Source organism: Malaclemys terrapin, chromosome 10 (assembly GCF_027887155.1).
Source record: "Malaclemys terrapin pileata isolate rMalTer1 chromosome 10, rMalTer1.hap1, whole genome shotgun sequence".
Lineage (NCBI taxonomy): Eukaryota > Metazoa > Chordata > Testudines > Emydidae > Malaclemys > Malaclemys terrapin.
This window is the reverse complement of record NC_071514.1, coordinates 8,226,596-8,243,164: the sequence shown is the minus strand read 5'-3', so window position 1 is coordinate 8,243,164 and position 16,569 is coordinate 8,226,596. Positions and strand designations below refer to the sequence as shown.

Genomic DNA, 16,569 nt, shown 5'->3' with positions numbered 1-16,569 from the left:
CTGTACCGTAGTGAGACCCAGAAGCCCCAGTCAGACTAAGACCTGATTGTCCTAGATGCTGTACAAACACAGAACAAAGAGATGGCCACTGCCCCCAGGAGCTTACAATCTAAGTAATATCACAAGCATGCTCCTTCTCATGAGATTTCCAGCCCAATTTACAACATAACTTTTTTTTTTTTTTAATTAAAATAAGGTTGGTATACATTTAAAGAAGGATCAAAGCATCTCCACTGTCATCTCCTCACCTTTGGGAACTTTCCTCTTCAGCTCCTGCATGAGCAAAGAGTGCTAGCTTCTCCCAGGAGCACTGCCTTACAGATGAGGAGCCAGGGAAACCTATTAAAGCTGCTATGAGACACCAAAGGGTTCCTTCAATCTGATCAAAGCAACAGCCTGGTCATTGTTCCGACTGCCTTTTCAATCCAGGGTAAGTGGGTGCAAAGGTTATGCGCCTACATTGTGGGTGTGTGGTTATAAATGCCCAGGCCACAGGGGGGATTTTCTGTTTGGGGTTTTTGCGGAGGAGGGAGGGTAAAGAGAATGTCCTGCTGGAATAAAAATTTAAGAATGGGATTTTTCAGAAGAAAATAATGAAGTGAGATCCCGAACTCCCATTTCAATGAGACTTGGGCCCATAACACCATTACTCTCCTTTGAGCAAGTTGTTAAAAAAAAAAATCCCAGCTCAAGTTAGTTTAAAAAAAAAAAAAAATTACAGCAATTGAAAATAATCAATATTAACTGTCAAAATTCATATTAAAAAAGCCACCCTGAATATTTCCGATCTTACATTTCATGGCCAAAGAGCTACGATTACAGCCAGCAACGGGTTAAAAATCAGGCAGAAACAAAATAATCAGAAGCCGCCACCACGCCCTGGTCAGGGATTCCATTTTCCAGAGCAGCGCGGCTGCATCTGACACCTGGACATTTGCTCTTGACTGAGCTGGCACAAGAACAATTCCTGAGTTCCCAGAGCCAGCTTGACAGAGGTTTATTTAAGGACTTATGATGTTATATAAACTGGTAAATCAAACAGATGCTTTTATTGTGACAACAAATAGCTGAACTACTAGTAGATGGCAGAGGCCACCACTAGAAATGAATCTCTCTGATGGGACTGGCTATCTTAGCAAATAATGCATTTCAAGGCTTGCCACTTGCGCTCTGTGGTGCTACCGGGAAAGGTGTCTGGTGGTTTCAGTCAATTCGGAGAAATTACCACCATGTCGTAAAACTAATGGTCTCGTAAATAATTCGGCACAACTTGCAGTCTGTGACCGAACTCTATGGAGGTGAAATAATCCCTCATCTCTAAGGGGGCTGGTCTCTTTTGGTCATGGTAGTGCTCTTAAGTAATAATATAATATAGGTATATCTCCATATCTCATAGAACTGGAAGGGACCCTGAAAAGTCATCGAGTCAAACCCCCTGCTTTCACTAGCAGGACCAAGTACTGATTTTTGCCCCAGATCCCTAAGTGGCCCCTTCAAGGATTGAACTCACAACCCTGGGTTTAGCAGGCCAATGCTCAAACCACTGAGCTATCCCTCCCCAAGTGAAGCAATAAAAGGAAACCTAACATTTCATCTGCCATGCAGGACATTGCAGCTGGGTCTGTGAGTAAAATACCTTCAACTGCTCCCAACACACAAAGCCAAGAAACCCATCCTTCTGCCCTGGGACCTTGCATCCAACCTTTCTGCATTAGGTCATACTGACCATTTGTCAGGCTTTCATAAGAATACAAGAACGGCCATATTGGGTCAGACCAATGGTCCATCTAACCCAGTATCTTTCGACAGTGGCCAGTGCCAGATGCATCAGAGGGAATGAAAACAACAGGGCAATTTTGAGCAATCCATCCCATCATCCTGTCCCAGCATAAGGCAGTCAGAAGGTGAGGGACATCCTCAGCATGGGGTTGCTTCTCTGACCACCTTTGCTAATAGCCATGTCATAGTCATGGATGTTTGTAGTAAAAGTCAGGGACAAGTCACAGGCAATAAACAGAACGTCACCAAAGCCCGGACCTGTCCCTGACTTTTACTAAAAACATCCCTGACAAAATGGGGAAGGAGGAGGGTCTAGCACCCTGGCTCTCCCCTGGCCCCCTCCACAGCAGCTGGGAACTGCAGGGACCCCATTGCCCAGTGGCTAGGAGAGGTCCCCACACCACCCTGTGGGGCTTGGAGCTGCGGGGGGGGGGGGGCGTCACCCGCTTGCCCCTGGCAGCTGAGCAATTCTGGGGTCCTGCTGCCACTGCCAGCGGCTGGGAGCTGTGAGGGCCCCCCACCCGTGGCCGCTGAGCAGCTCTGGGGTCCCTCTGCCGTCGCCGCCACTGGCAACTTGTGGCAGCTGAGCCGCTGAAGGGGGGACCCCTGCCAGCAGCAGCGGTTGGGCAGCTCAGGGGTGCTGGTGGTGCTGGCAGCCAGTCAGTTGCAGGGGTCCCGCCGTCAGCAGCTACCCCCTGCTGCCCATGGAGCCTGGGCTGCTGCGGGGTCCCCAATGTCCTAGAGATAGCTGGAAGTCATAATCTTAGCCTTACTAATAGCTATTGATGGACCTACCATCCAGGAAGTTATCTAATTCTTTTTGGAACTCGGTTATACTTTGGGCCTTCACAGCATCCCCTGGCAATGAGTTCCACAGATTGACAGTACTTCCTTTTATTTGTTTTAAATCTGCTGCCTATTCATTTAATCGGGTGACCCCTGGTTCTTGCGTAAGGCTGCTTTTGTTTGTAAGTGGCCACCCACCATTCCATTGGCGGGATTTTCCTCTCTATGGGAGCATTTAGTATTAAGTACAAATGGGGAAAACACCTATTTTCTGCTTCATCGGGCAAAGGTAAATTCCCAGAAGCAAAAATGTTCATGGCTCCTTTTGGTGAGCACAGCCAGCAAGCGGGAACCAGAGTTCTCTTTGGAGATTGACCCTAAAGATTCTGAGTTCTCAAGCAGCTGCAGCTGCTGAAAATCCAGCGTCTGCTTTTTCTGGCTCAGCTATTTCTGCTGGACATGCTGTTGCTTCCATATCCTCCATGGCTGGTCCATCTGTACAGTCTGGTGAGGATCCAGGGACGCGCACACATGCTTCTAAAGCCAAGAGAAGAAAACCTAATTTCCTTGCTACACAAATAAGAACTGCTGGACCAGAGGCCTTCCAAGCAACACAGCATCCTTTATGTTGCAGGAACAGGAATGGGTTAGAACTGCGGGAATGGGAAAACACTGCAATTACACGCTGCTGGCCTATTGTGCTGGCTAGATGTGGTTCTTCTGAAGAAAACCAGCAGTCCTGGGCCCACTTTTCCCCCTCACAAAATCAGCTGCTCTTCAAGTCTATTATCCAAACTAGCGGCAGCTGTAGCTTTCCAGCTATTATTACTACAAAACCTTCCAAATCCAGTTAGCCCAGAGAGCATCCCTACATTTTCTTCAAGTGACTGACTCCAACTCGTTTAGCTGGACACCAAGCATTTAATTTCATAAGCTGCAGAGGGCATAGATGAAATGCCAATGCCTAAAACCCCATCAGAGTGATTTGCATGCCTCACCATGTCACACGGGATCAAAAGATTCATGCTGGATGCACAGATGAGAGTTAAAAAAAAAAAATCTTATGTATTTATTTAGGTCCTGATCCAGTCAAGCACATGTTTAACTACAAGCAGGATGTGTATTACTCCCACCGACTTCAAAGAGACTACGCACCCTGCTTAAAAAGTTAAGCATATACTTAGGTGCTTTTATGGATCAAGGCCTTAGTAACGGCACTGAATACAGAGCAGATGGGGGATCCTGCACCAACGCCAGAGGAAACTGCACAATCATATACAAAGGTGTATTTTGAGGAACTCTACTAGCCCGTTGCACTGGCACCGCAATCACTGACTGGATATTCTACAGCCCACTTTTATTTAACAATCATTAGCACCCCCAACCATAATCAACATGCCTATAGAAACAAGAGAAAATGCTTTAGGGAGGGACTTTAAAAATGCTAATTGCAGACAGGGTGAAAACTTATACTACAGAATCCTGTTCATTTGGCTAGTCTCTCACACTGACAGCAGCCCTGCGCAGTGAGTGCAGTGCAGCTAGTTCAAAACACTCGTTCTCAACTGTGTTCAAACTGTGTCAGCAACTTAAAGGGGGAGGAAAATGGGTTTTTAAATGGTCCCTGTTAATAAATTACCCGAAGCGCAGACAGAGAATAAGAAGAGAAACCATTTATATAAATGTCTGGGAAATACGTGAAATAAAATTCTGTGCCGAATAAGACTCGGCAACAACGATGCTCCCCGAGTTTAATCTTGTGCAGTTCTGCTTTTAACCCTTAATTTGCTACTCTGCATCAAGCACCTAGAACTTAGAACTAAAGACCATTTAATCTCTTGGCGCTCACCAAATGCATCCCTTATATGAGACATTACTACCTGATTAGCTGTCACTGCCTTTCACCGTCAGTGGGCTAAATCAGTTCCATGAGAGCTATTGCTATAAAGCGGCCAGCCTTATATATGGAACCTTGGTAAAGTATCTCTGCATATATCTGGATCCATGATGTACAAAGATACAGGAAGACTTTCTCCAGGCAAATGCATTATGGGGCATTGAAGTAAGGTGTTGGGAAATCATTTTCCAAAGAGTATCAATACTATTGTACCTATACAGAACTGGAAGAGCCTCAATTTTTTTTGTCGTGAATCTTTGCTTTCTATTGACATTCAAAATCCTTCTTCCCTACAGATACTTTAATTTAAAAATCACAACTGCAGTCTTCTTACAAAATAGAAGAAGATGTGGAAACATTTTTTTCTATTCACATTATAGGCAGAAAAAAAAAGTACAAGGATGGATAATAATGCTGGGTATAGCAGTATTCTGTCCTATAGGTCAATATGGGTAACATCCCTTGGATTTGAACCTTACGCTAGCATGGTGTATTTGATAACTATATAGAGCCACAAAAGGGTGACCCTGAACAATCTGTGCTACGCGCCAATGGAGAGAGCAAATTCTAATTAAATGGTGGTTTAGTGCCATGGTGGAGGAGTTAGTTGCGGATTGATCCTGCTTTGAGCAGGGGGTTGGACTAGATGACCTCCTGAGGTCCCTTCCAACCCTGATATTCTATGATTCTAAGTAGATAAGGTAAGTGCTGGTTCTAAATAGAATATCCACAAACAACACAGCCCAACAACAACAAAAGTGACAGAGAAAGCGGGGACTAACACGTAGTCCAGTAGCATTCAAAAAAGGAGAGACCTTTCTCTGCCACTGAAAGAATTTTTTTCTTTTAAATCAAAACAAATCACTCCATTCTGCTCTGTTTTACCCATACAGCCCAGCATGCCACAATCTAGCATGAATGAGGGACAAACATCAGCAACAGTGGGAAATGGCTCCTGGAATTCTTGCCGATCAGATGGCCCATACAAACAGGAACAGCAAACCATTTCCACTGTACCTGGTAACAAAGACAGCAGCGTCCACAGGAGGGGTATCATCTCTTGCACCAGGAACCTGATTATTGCCAAGATACTTTGCTCCACCATACTCTTCATTTTGCCAGTGACAGAAACTCTCCAGAGACCTCTCTCCATGGTGCCCAATGGACAGTTTTGCCTTTAGAAAACAAAAAGGAATTCAAAGAAACAAAGATTGGTCAAACTAGGGGATACCTAGGTCTATGTAGCATAAAATCATTAAGTGACAAACATACATTCAAAGTTATACTTGTGAAGGTTATATGTGCATCACCACGGCCTTAACCTGGGGCCTGAAATTCAGCACCAAAGCAGTGATCTCTACCACTTCACCAAAAGAGCTAATGCCATCAGCTGGTAACAGTAGCAAGCTTCTTTGGGAGTACTAGGCCCAAAGGGTTTATAGGATTGGGAACTGTGGTTTTGATTCCCTAACCATGTTATTAAATCTTTATAACAGTTACTCCCCAACCTAACTGGTGATTTTAAAGTAAGACCACAGCAGCTGTATAAAAGTTTTGAAGAACTTACAGGACGGTTTCGAAGGAGAACTAGCTTGGTCACTCGAATGCGGACTTTAATTCCAAGGCTCTGGTGCTGAAACATATTGTACACCTGTCAAAATGCAACGGACAACAACATGTCAGAATAACAAAAAGGAAAACGTTAACTAGAAGCAGATGAGGAATTAACCATGACCAAAAAGAGGTTCCTCCCCCCCCATTAAAAAAAATAAATTAATTAATAATAATAATAATAATAATAAAAAACGTTGCCTCAATCCAAAAACAAATGGATCGCATTATTAAACAAAAATACAGAATTATAAAAGGAGGTACTGTAGTGCCGTTTCAACCCAGAATATATGGTAGATAGTAGCAGCTACAACTCTCAAACAAATAAAATGTATTTTCCCTAAGGCACATCTTTTGGCTTCATCACTCTGAACAATTTTTCACACACATCCTCCAGCAAGGTTTACCATCCAGGGTAGATCCACCCAAAAAAAACAGACAAGTCCTTTTAAAAAAAAAAAAAAAAAAAAAGAAGAAGAAAAGAACTAGTAACAATGTGCTTTAACAAGGGTAGCCAAAGGAAAAGATCTGCTGGAGAACAGAGGAAAGGAAATATATTCCAAAGGAACATTAAATAGAAACTAGAGATCTCAGAAATGCAAACACATGTTAAACTGGTAGCTAATACAGACTTTCAGCATTTAAAACGTCAGTGATATCTGAATGCAAAAGTGAAATAATGGTGTGTTTTAGACTTCAGGAAATAGAATGGAAAAGCAATTTCCCTGTGTTGTTTTCATATCTTATGTAAGAAAATAGTAATAAGTCAGGTTTCAGAGTAGCATAAGTGAGCATATAATGACACAAGCCTCAGGAAATACAAAAATTGTGCCGGAAACTACCTTACTGCTATCTCCAGATTTCACATTCCTGCTCAGATAGTGCACCTCATTTATAGGTTAGAACACCGAACTCTAATTGATCCCAGAATTACATTCCGCCCATTTCTCTGTGTACAACTGCTTTGCCTAAACCACATCAAAAAAGGTGTAAGCGGGGAAATACATTATAAAGTATTTTAAACTTTTTATAACTTTGGGACAATGCCACACTCCCTACTCAGGCAAAAAAAAAAATCAAAACCACGGAAGAGACTTTTCTGAGTAACGACGACAAGATCAGGCCCTGTTTGTTACCTGGATCTCATCTGGTTGTAAATGTTATTCAGGCTACATACAGACAGACGGAAACTGGATCTTTTTTTTTTTCTTCCTATGACGAAGCCACTACATGAACATATTTTGGGCGATCACATTTTCAAAAGCCTAAATTTTCCCTAATCATGAAAGCACTCAAGTATGCACTTAAATTTATGCACATTCTTAAGTGCTTTCCTGAATAGGGAAGGATTTAAGATGGTGTTTAAATCAAGTGGTTTCTCAATCCGGGCCCAGATTGGAGCCAGCAGCTCCTGTGCTCTAATCCACATTCAGCCCTCTGACCTCCTGTGTGATCTTGGTAAATCCACTTTCCTTTTCTATGGCCCTATTTACCCATTTGTAAAATTGCTGGTACTACTTACCTATCTTACACAAGTGTCTGACAATCTCTTAGGCCTGGTCCAAATGAACACTTATTTCATGGAAAGCTGGGGAGTAAATCTACCTCGCATTACCTTGCCTCAGACTAACTGGCCATGGGGACCAAGGTGGCATGCACTAACAGTTCCCTAGCGCGCTTTGATCTACTCCCATTTCAAAGCATACCTGGGAACTTTTAGAGCGCAGCAGCAGGGACCACAGGTATCAAAGCTGGGTAGATTTATTTCCCAGCTTGATGTGAAGTAAGTGTTCGTTTAGGCAAGTCCAAGATGTTTGAAAATGTAAAACGTTATGTTTATAGTATTAACATCCTTATTGTTAAATAAACTAAGGAATGAAGCCAGTGCTCCATCCACAGAGTGGGCAAGCTTATGCCCCAATCCGGCCAACTGGCTCAGCATGGGTGGACCCGGACGCCTGCATGGAGCCCCACGGACTTCAAGGGGGCTCTTCGTGGGCAGCGGATTTGCCTGCGTGGAGCCAGTTGCATGGGGCCTAGCAAACTATTCTGGGATTCATCAAGCTACTCAAACCCTGACCCCCATTCCCCTCCAAGATACCTCGATTTTTTTCCCAGTCAGCAATTTCAAATGTACCCCGGCTTGCCCTGCAATTTCAACATGTGGATCTCTACCCTCTGTGTCACAATTAAAAACAAACCATTTTGCAGTTTCTTTATCTGTATTGTTTAAACACATCTATAGATGTCCAAGTGAAAAGGTAAACTGTGCTGCATATAAGAGTAAGAGCATCCTCCTTCTTTCACCCTCCAAATACAAACAATCTGGCACAAGTGGTTGCCCTATCTAGACACTGTCAGAGAGCCCAACCACCAGGTTATCTAGGTTACAGAGACTTTATCATGGGATTTCCTTTCCACCTGCCCTCTGCTCGCTTCCACCACCCTCCGTCTGTCCTAAGTACATAGAAAATCCATCAACATTGGAGTCCAAAATCAAAATTCTGAACCCAGGAGGGCCAAGTGGATTAAAAATTAAGCAAAAAGTTCCAATGTGGTCACGCTAATTCCCTCTCACTGTAATTAATGTCTTATAATGTGTGGATTTAACATACTGGAACTTGCCCAATGCCATTGCATATTATGCGAACGCTCTCTAATAATGCGGCTTGTACTTGCAGAACAAGACAAGGTACACCTTGGCAGCAGGAAGTATTGTTTCTAACATTCCAGCACTGACAGTTTGCCTCGTTTTGTAGGCACTGCAGGGTCATAGCCACTGTGTTCAATCTGAGTAGTCCCACGAGTATGCTGACTTCAATGCTACAACATAAATTTACTAATGGGATTATATGACGGGGTAATCTGCAACAGCAGGTGACTGAACACGATGACCCAGGCAGTCCCTTGCGACACTATGTTCCAATCTCCAAGTAGATAGACCGTTACCATCAAAAGGCTGGAGAGCACTGAAGCTGGGGGCCATGCATTGTAGTAAATAATTATTAATGACGTCTGAAGCACAATTCTCAAAAAATCCTTCACAGTTGCCAGAGGAACAGGAATACCAAATACTCCTCATTTCAAAGGGAATCCCTCTTTTTGTTCCTCGGGGTTTAAACAGGGGTAGTAAATTCTGCCTAGGACGTCAGCACTGTGACTTACAGAACTGCAGTTCACCATAGAAAACATCACATTTTAAAATGCCAATATTCTCCCATTAGACAAGTTCGAAAGTGGAGAGAGCGCATCTCCAGATGTCTTCCTCATTTGTTGTCCTTTGCTTCCTTCCGTTGTTAGGAAAAGGCCACGAGCAGAGGGCGGAAGGTGAAGTCTCATTTATCCATGAATGGGAGCAGTTCAACACTGCCAACAAGTAAACTCTCCTGTCAAAAATGCTCCAACACCTGGGGGCAAGTTCACAGGAAAACTGAACTCTGAATGGGACTTAGACTTGGCACTGCAGGGAGCACCATCATTATTTTTTACAGGTTAGTGCTTAAAAGAGAGGCAGGCGGTTCACACCAGCTACAGAACGGCACAGTCCCTGCCTAAAAGAGTTTACAATCTAAATCAGATTAAAGCTGCATTGGGACAGTAGGACATTTATAGGGAGTGATTCGGGGCACTGGATATTTTCTGTCTGCCTTCTTCTGAGCAGCCTGGCAATTCCATACTTTTCACCAGCCAAATGAGTACTGGGTGGATCTGTGCAGCCACCAGCTACATTTCCTTTGGGAAGTTCTAGCTTGTAGAAACTCAAATAAGATCAGTCCTTATATTATCACACTCTGACTCCAAAAAAAAACCCATCAAAAGCTCAGACCTGTGGAGGGCTTTCCACTTTCTGCAGTGCTCACAGAGACACAAGGTATCAATAGCCTCCTCCCGTTCTTCAAAATGTTCTTCTGCCAAAGTCAATACAGTTCTTCTTACGTCTTCTCTAGCCACAGCTGTTTGTGAACTCCATAGCAGTACGTGTTGGTTTAGACACCACCTATGCCATGGCTCACATCAAAAGGTCCCAGTGCACCAAACTACATGAAGGACACCAACAATTCAGTTATGAGTGCGGTTATGTATGTAACTCTCAGGACATGTGACATCAGCCAGTGAATCTTGGGTCTCAGAGCACTTAGTGCAAAAGTAAAACCTATGCTTTTATTTTAGGAGGCCTCTCGTCTCCTTAGCCTAGGTGGAAAAGCATGCCTACTTCAAACAAGGTATCTAGCCCAGCTGAAGTTTGCCAGCATGAAGGTGAAGCGATGACTGATTTCACTGGGTGACATCATTTCAATATCAGGATTGGAGTCAACCACTGAAGTACTACACCATGCATGGAAACCCCCTCCACATACTCCTTCAGTTCATTTTTCTAGGGTAACACGGAATGCTAGGAAGATGTCTGAATGTTGCTGGCAGACTCTGATTTGCAAGGAGTGTAATTTGGTGAGGAGTCCATTGAAGGACCTCATTTGCCCAATTACTCAACCTAGAAGTATTACAAGTGGGCCTCAAGCCGGTGAGCTGGCTTATCAGGCTCCAGGAGCAGCCAGAAAATATTTCACTTGGGCTTCTTTGCCTTAAGGCAACATCCTAAAATACATACTTCACTCAGTGGATGTGGCACAACCAAGTAATGGTCTGTGATGGAGACCTTGTCATTGCACTTAGGGCAACATCTGAAGCTGCTGGATTGTTTGCTGCTCCCCCAAACGTTAAATAAAGTGCACACACTGGTTAAAAATAAATAAATTCTCAACTGCACTGAGAACTATGGATATATCTATACTCTGTAAAGAAAACCAATCCTAGCTAAAACACAGTAAGGACCTGTCCCAAATCACAGGCCAGAAGGGACCACAGTGGGAGTCAGACCTGGCCCTAAATGAGGTCGCTGTGACACATAGTACCAATTTCCTTGGCATACTTTGGGTATTCAATCCCAGATGCTACTCTGAAACCAATCCCAGATGCTTTATGATAATGAGTTAAATGTAGGTACTCTACAGTGACCAAGCTGGCCTCGGAGGTAGCCAACATGTAGTCAACTTGGGCAAGTTAACCCATGTCCCCAAGTAAAGAATCCCATGGAATCCAAGTTTCTGTTTAAAATAAAATAATTAAAGTCTCTAGGCCTTCCCTACGGCAAGCATCACCTCTGCCTTCTTCACCCAGCCTTGAGGGGAACCACCATTAAACAACAGCATCAAAGATGTTAACGCACTGTGTCTGACTGGCCATAGGCACAACAGGAGCCAATGGCTCTAAGCAAGAGGGTGGAGATAATTACAGTTGAGATATTGGGTTTCCTAGTGTGGAGATTCCCAAGTTTTCTCAGGGTGAGGAACATGTGTTAATACAGTGACTGACTCATGGGAACCTCCCTTCCCATTTGCGAAAACCCAGACCACCCTCCCTCCCACTTGCAACTGCCTCACACCCCTGAGGCCTCTGCATCCATTCCCGGCCTGGAAAAGTAAGAACATTTCCTGTATTTTTAGTGTCTTTTAATAAAATCAGGCCGTTTGGCACAAGGAGAGCCAACACCATGTAACCTGCCAGCTTTTTGCAGACCACCAGCAACTGTTCCATGGACCAACACTTAAGAACCACCATTCTAGGCTTTAACCATATAATTTCTGTCTCCAATTACAGAATTGCAAATATTGGGGAGGGGGGGAGGCACAGGAAGACATGGTTACAGCAGCAGGGAGGGTTCTAAATCACTGACTTGAGGGCAAGTGATGAGAAGAGAGCACAGGACTGGCTAAACGTCATGCCCATCCGCTGGCCCTGCTTATGGTGCCCCCCTTGGAGGGAGAACAAGCAACCAATCTGCTCTTTGCACTCTCTTGACTATCGCTCTGTGAGGAGTCATCAAAAGCACATAGGGAAGGGGGACAGTAAAGGGGAAAGCAGGTACGGAAACAAAGGACGAACAGAGGAAAAGCAAGAGAGGAACAAAAGAATGAGACCTATGTCTCAAAGAAGTTGCTCCTTAAAGCAAATTACCTATTCAGAGCTTTGCTGCAACGTTCTCCCCGCCCCCCTTACATATCGGCAACACTTCAAGGCTGGACCCTCAACCAGAGAATCATGTCTCTCTCTCTCGCCAATGAGTCTCGTTTGCATCTAGTTCAGATTGTGAACTACCTGGGGCAGAAAGCAGAGCTCCTCCTTTGTGTCTCGTTCAGCACCTGCCTCACTTTCTCCCTATTTCTTTGAAGGCATCAGGGATGTAAACGGAGTAAACGCCTGTTTGGCCCAATTTGTCCTGGCCTGCCTTCTCGTGCACAGAACACAGCCCAGACAGGCTGAACTTAAACTGAGAGGAACCAAACTCCACCAGAGTTCCCCTGGCTGAAAGGGCAGAGATAGAGGAGCGTGAACGCATGCATGAGATCGTTTGTTGTAGGCTCTGAACTTTACGAAGCCAGAGGATGGATCGTGTGGTTTTTTTTAACGCCCCGCACGCAAACAGCAGCTCCTGCATAGCCTTGGCTGTCAGACCACATTTATGAGTGAGAGTGTTAGCTAGGTTACCAAGGTTTTCCCTTACTTGTTTTGAAAAGTACCATGGGATCTCTTAACTCCCACCTAAAACTGAGCTTACAAACTACACTATAAAACATTTAAAAAAAAAAAAAAAGAGAGAGAGAGAGAGAGAGAGATTCAACACTTTGCAAGGTTTACTTGACGTAAAGCTTTCTCAGAGCTGAGGGAGGATGTTCTTCCAGCCATCAGGGAAAAGGAACCTATGGACGATGGTGATGTATTTATACTCATTCCCTTCATGTCCCCAGCCCCCACCCCAAGGATCCAGATCATGACCTTAAGGACGTGTGCCAGGTAGCCGAGTAGCCATGAGAACTCCTGAGTCTGCATATTCCAGCCAAAGGGCACAGAGATAGAGATCTGCATTTACGGTCTGTAGCTCTGAACAAACAATGTATAGTATTTTATGTGATTTTGCTACTACAAACGCATCTCAAAGAGAAATGCCAGAATGAACTGTGCACTTCAGAGTGCAAAAGAACACTACAGAGAATAAACCAGTTTTATTCCTAAAGGCCAACATAAAAACTTCTCCTCTTAATAACATTCAAGGAATCATTAACTTCATGTTACGGCTTGCTGCTTCAAGAGGCTTTTACATTAATCAAATGGCTTAGCAACAGCTGCAGGAGAATGAAGTATACACACTACAATTACTTATCCAGGATGTATTCTGCCTCAAAGAGGGGCAAGTTCAAAACCAAACTGCAATCAACTTTCTATCTAAATCCAAAAATGCACTTTCATTTTTTAATCTAAGTATGTCTTCAGGTTATGAAACCAGAAGATTACAGAACAAAAGTGCCTATTTAAATTACCATGCTATGGTTTTGGAAACCCTGACAGCTCTCTGCCCACCAAGCGAGAAATGCTTAAAGAATCAGTTTGAATTGTTTGCTTTTACAGTAAGTTCTGGAAAACTGTCAGAAGCCATCAGAACACCTCAGTGTAAGTGTTACTCGTTGAATAAAGTTACAGCTTCTGATTTCAGGTTTTAACCAATACATACCAACAAGATACCCCCAATACAAAAAATAATAATAATCTGCATTTATCCAATAAACACCGGGAAAAAATCAGAAATGGTTACTTGTATCTAAGTGTTTGTCTACATGAAGCAAAAATGCAGGCTATGGGGGTGTGATTTCTAAAGTGTTGTGCACTAATTGGTCTGTGAAGATCCTGCTAGTGTGCACTAAAGGTTCCCTAGTGTGCTTTAATGTAGTACTGTTTCTAATATTATAAACTACTCTAATGAGTAATATATTATATGCGTTACTCATTACTGTATACAGAGAGTGGGGAAAAAAAACCAAAAAAAAAACAATTTTTGATCATCCACATAAAACTCAAATTGCTAAAAATAAACTCCCCAAAATGAAATTAATAAACCCCAAAAAACAACAGACGCTCTATGTATGGTCCTTCCTCAAAGCTCAGAGCACTGCTATTACTATTGACAGCTTAGCCTCATATTTTCAAGAGCAATTTATTTTGAAGGGATGAAGGGGAAAATAATAAAAACAAGAAAGAACAAAAAGAGGGGAAAATCTTGATGAGAAAGCAGCGTGTGCATCTCCTCAACAGGCTGCATCTGACCGGTCTCCAAAATGGCCACTGCTGTAAGCAGACTGCTAGAAACGTAGAGGAGTAGTAACAAGAAAAAGTCATAGTCTCATAGCTACAGAAAGAGACATGAACCTGAATCTAGAAGGAGCTTTTTTTATGAAGCGAGAACAACACAGCACTTTACAAGTCCACAGACAAATCTTCAAAACAAGCAAAAGGATCTAAGGAGTTTCCACGCTAATGGAGAAAAATGCAAGATCAGATTAAACAAAAATGGGAGCAGATAGCGATGGACTGCCTGCATAGATGAGCTGAAGAAGTGCATTTTAAAGTGGGATTTGAAAAAGAAAGGCAGGACACTTGGCTTTGGGGAAGTCAGAGCATAGCGAGCGCACAAAAGAAGGTGTGAAGCTGAGAGTGGAAGAGGGAGACCTGGCAGTTAAGTCCGAGAACGCAAAGGGGAAAAACGGGAGGCAAGGAGAGCAGAAATGCAGTACAGGAGCATTGTGCAAAGCCTTGAGGCCCAAGGGCTTTAATCTGATGTGGAAAAGGAAGAAATCAGTGAAGAGATTCACCCAGATGAACATTGGCAAAGGAAGATAAATGTAGGAAGATCACATATAAGCAGAAACATGGGTCTTTATACTGTCAGTCACTAATGAAACAGGTCACTCATACATCCATCGATCCTAAAGAGTTTAAGTCTCTCTAGGATTGGCTTGCTGGGGAGCCTCAGGCTTTCCCCTCTTACAATTCTGCTGACATTTTCATGTATCCATATCCCCTACACCAGTGTTTCCCTACACAAGCGGTGTCCCAAGTTTGGGAAAGCCCCCGGCGGTTCGCTGCTCCGGGCCAATGGGAGCTGTGGGAAGCGGCGCAGGTCGAGGGATGTACTGGCCGCCGCTTCCAGCGGCTCCCATTGGCCTGGAGCAGCGAACCGCGGCCAGTGGGAGCCACGATCGGCCAGACCTGCGGACGCGGCAGATAAACAAACCAGCCCGGCCCGCCGGGGGCTTTCCCTACACAAGCGGCGTCCCAAGTTTGGGGAAAAACTGCCCTCCACCATCCAATTTCAAAAAATTCATTATGTACTTCAGGGCTGCATGTTTAGATGGTGGCATCCAACACCTACTTTATTGATTGGCTCATTTTTTAATCCTATCATGAAGCAAGTTGGACTCTCCGATTGGTGAGGAAGATCTTGCCACACCTTTTGAGAAAATAAAGGAAGATTTCATTACAAGAGCAGCAACTTAAAAAAAACTGAACTCAAAGGTCTGGAGCTATGTTGGCTCCTAGTGATGTATTAAGAGAGCACCTTGAATGGAAAATCCTCCATGGCTTTGGAAAAGGTTGTTTTACAACTTCTACTATTGGATTTATTTAATAGACAAGCCTGTGCCTCTAGAACGGCATCTAGGAATAACAATAAATAATAACCCTGTCATCTTAAAAAAATATGTTGTCTGTTCAAAGTGCAGGATCAGAGAGTGCCATTAAAAACAGAGAATTAGCTATACATCATCCAGAGTTTGTCTCATTGCAGAAGGGTTTTGCTTTCATAGCTGTTAAAATATATTATATATATATATTTTAAGATTCTTATTTACCAGCTGGAGCAATAAAATAGCATTTTGTAATGCTGACTCTTTTCCCCAGAAACTCTTGTATCAAACAGATATTAAATGCTTTAAAGCAGATCACTTGATTTAAATAGAACATGCATTAATAAGCCCTTTTAATGCTTATTTTATGGTTTGACAGTAAGCGTAATGGCTTACAGCGACAAGTTAAATTAATAACCCCTGACCAGTAATGTCCTATTTGCTCAAATAAAAGCCTCAATGCCAAAATTAACATTCTGGTTTCTGTTAGAGGCAGCTCACCATTCTGCAGTATAACTGAACCAGCAGAGTCTAGATACTATGGGCAAATCCTATCCACTGACCAATATCCAGAGAGCCCAACAGGCCACAGAAGTGGTGCTGAAGTGAGATCCAGGGACCTTGAGCACTACAGCCAGTGAGGTGTGATCCATATGGACATCTTCCACCCTATTTATATAGGAAAATATCTGGCTCCCATTTTCCACAGAAACATGCCACACACCCCTGTGAGGTGTGGCAGTGCTATTTTACAGATGGGGAACTGAGGCACACTGAGGCACTAAGTGACTTTCCTAAGGTGTCACAGTCTGCCGTAGACTGCGGTAGACCCTCGAATTCAACCCAGGTCCCCTGAGTGACAGTCCAGTGCCTTAATCACATAGATTCAAAGATTCTAGGACTGGAAGGGACCTCGAGAGGTCATAGAGTCCAGTCCCCTGCCCGCATGGTAGGACCAAATACTGTCTAGACTCTAGACCA

The 16,569-nt window shown here is 43.6% G+C and overlaps 1 protein-coding gene across 3 annotated transcripts in view; it reads right to left on the bottom strand.

The window, feature by feature from the left end:
* Window positions 1-16,569, bottom strand: part of ADAMTS17 (ADAM metallopeptidase with thrombospondin type 1 motif 17) — a 264,395-nt gene that overhangs the window by 207,285 nt on the left and 40,541 nt on the right. For all 3 annotated transcript variants that reach the window (XM_054042918.1, XM_054042919.1, XM_054042920.1), the window contains exons 5-6: window positions 6,030-6,113; window positions 5,480-5,637 (exon numbers count right to left, since the gene is read on the bottom strand). In XM_054042918.1, the coding sequence (XP_053898893.1) occupies window positions 5,480-5,637; window positions 6,030-6,113 (242 nt within the window). The remainder of the gene's footprint in view (window positions 1-5,479; window positions 5,638-6,029; window positions 6,114-16,569) is intronic.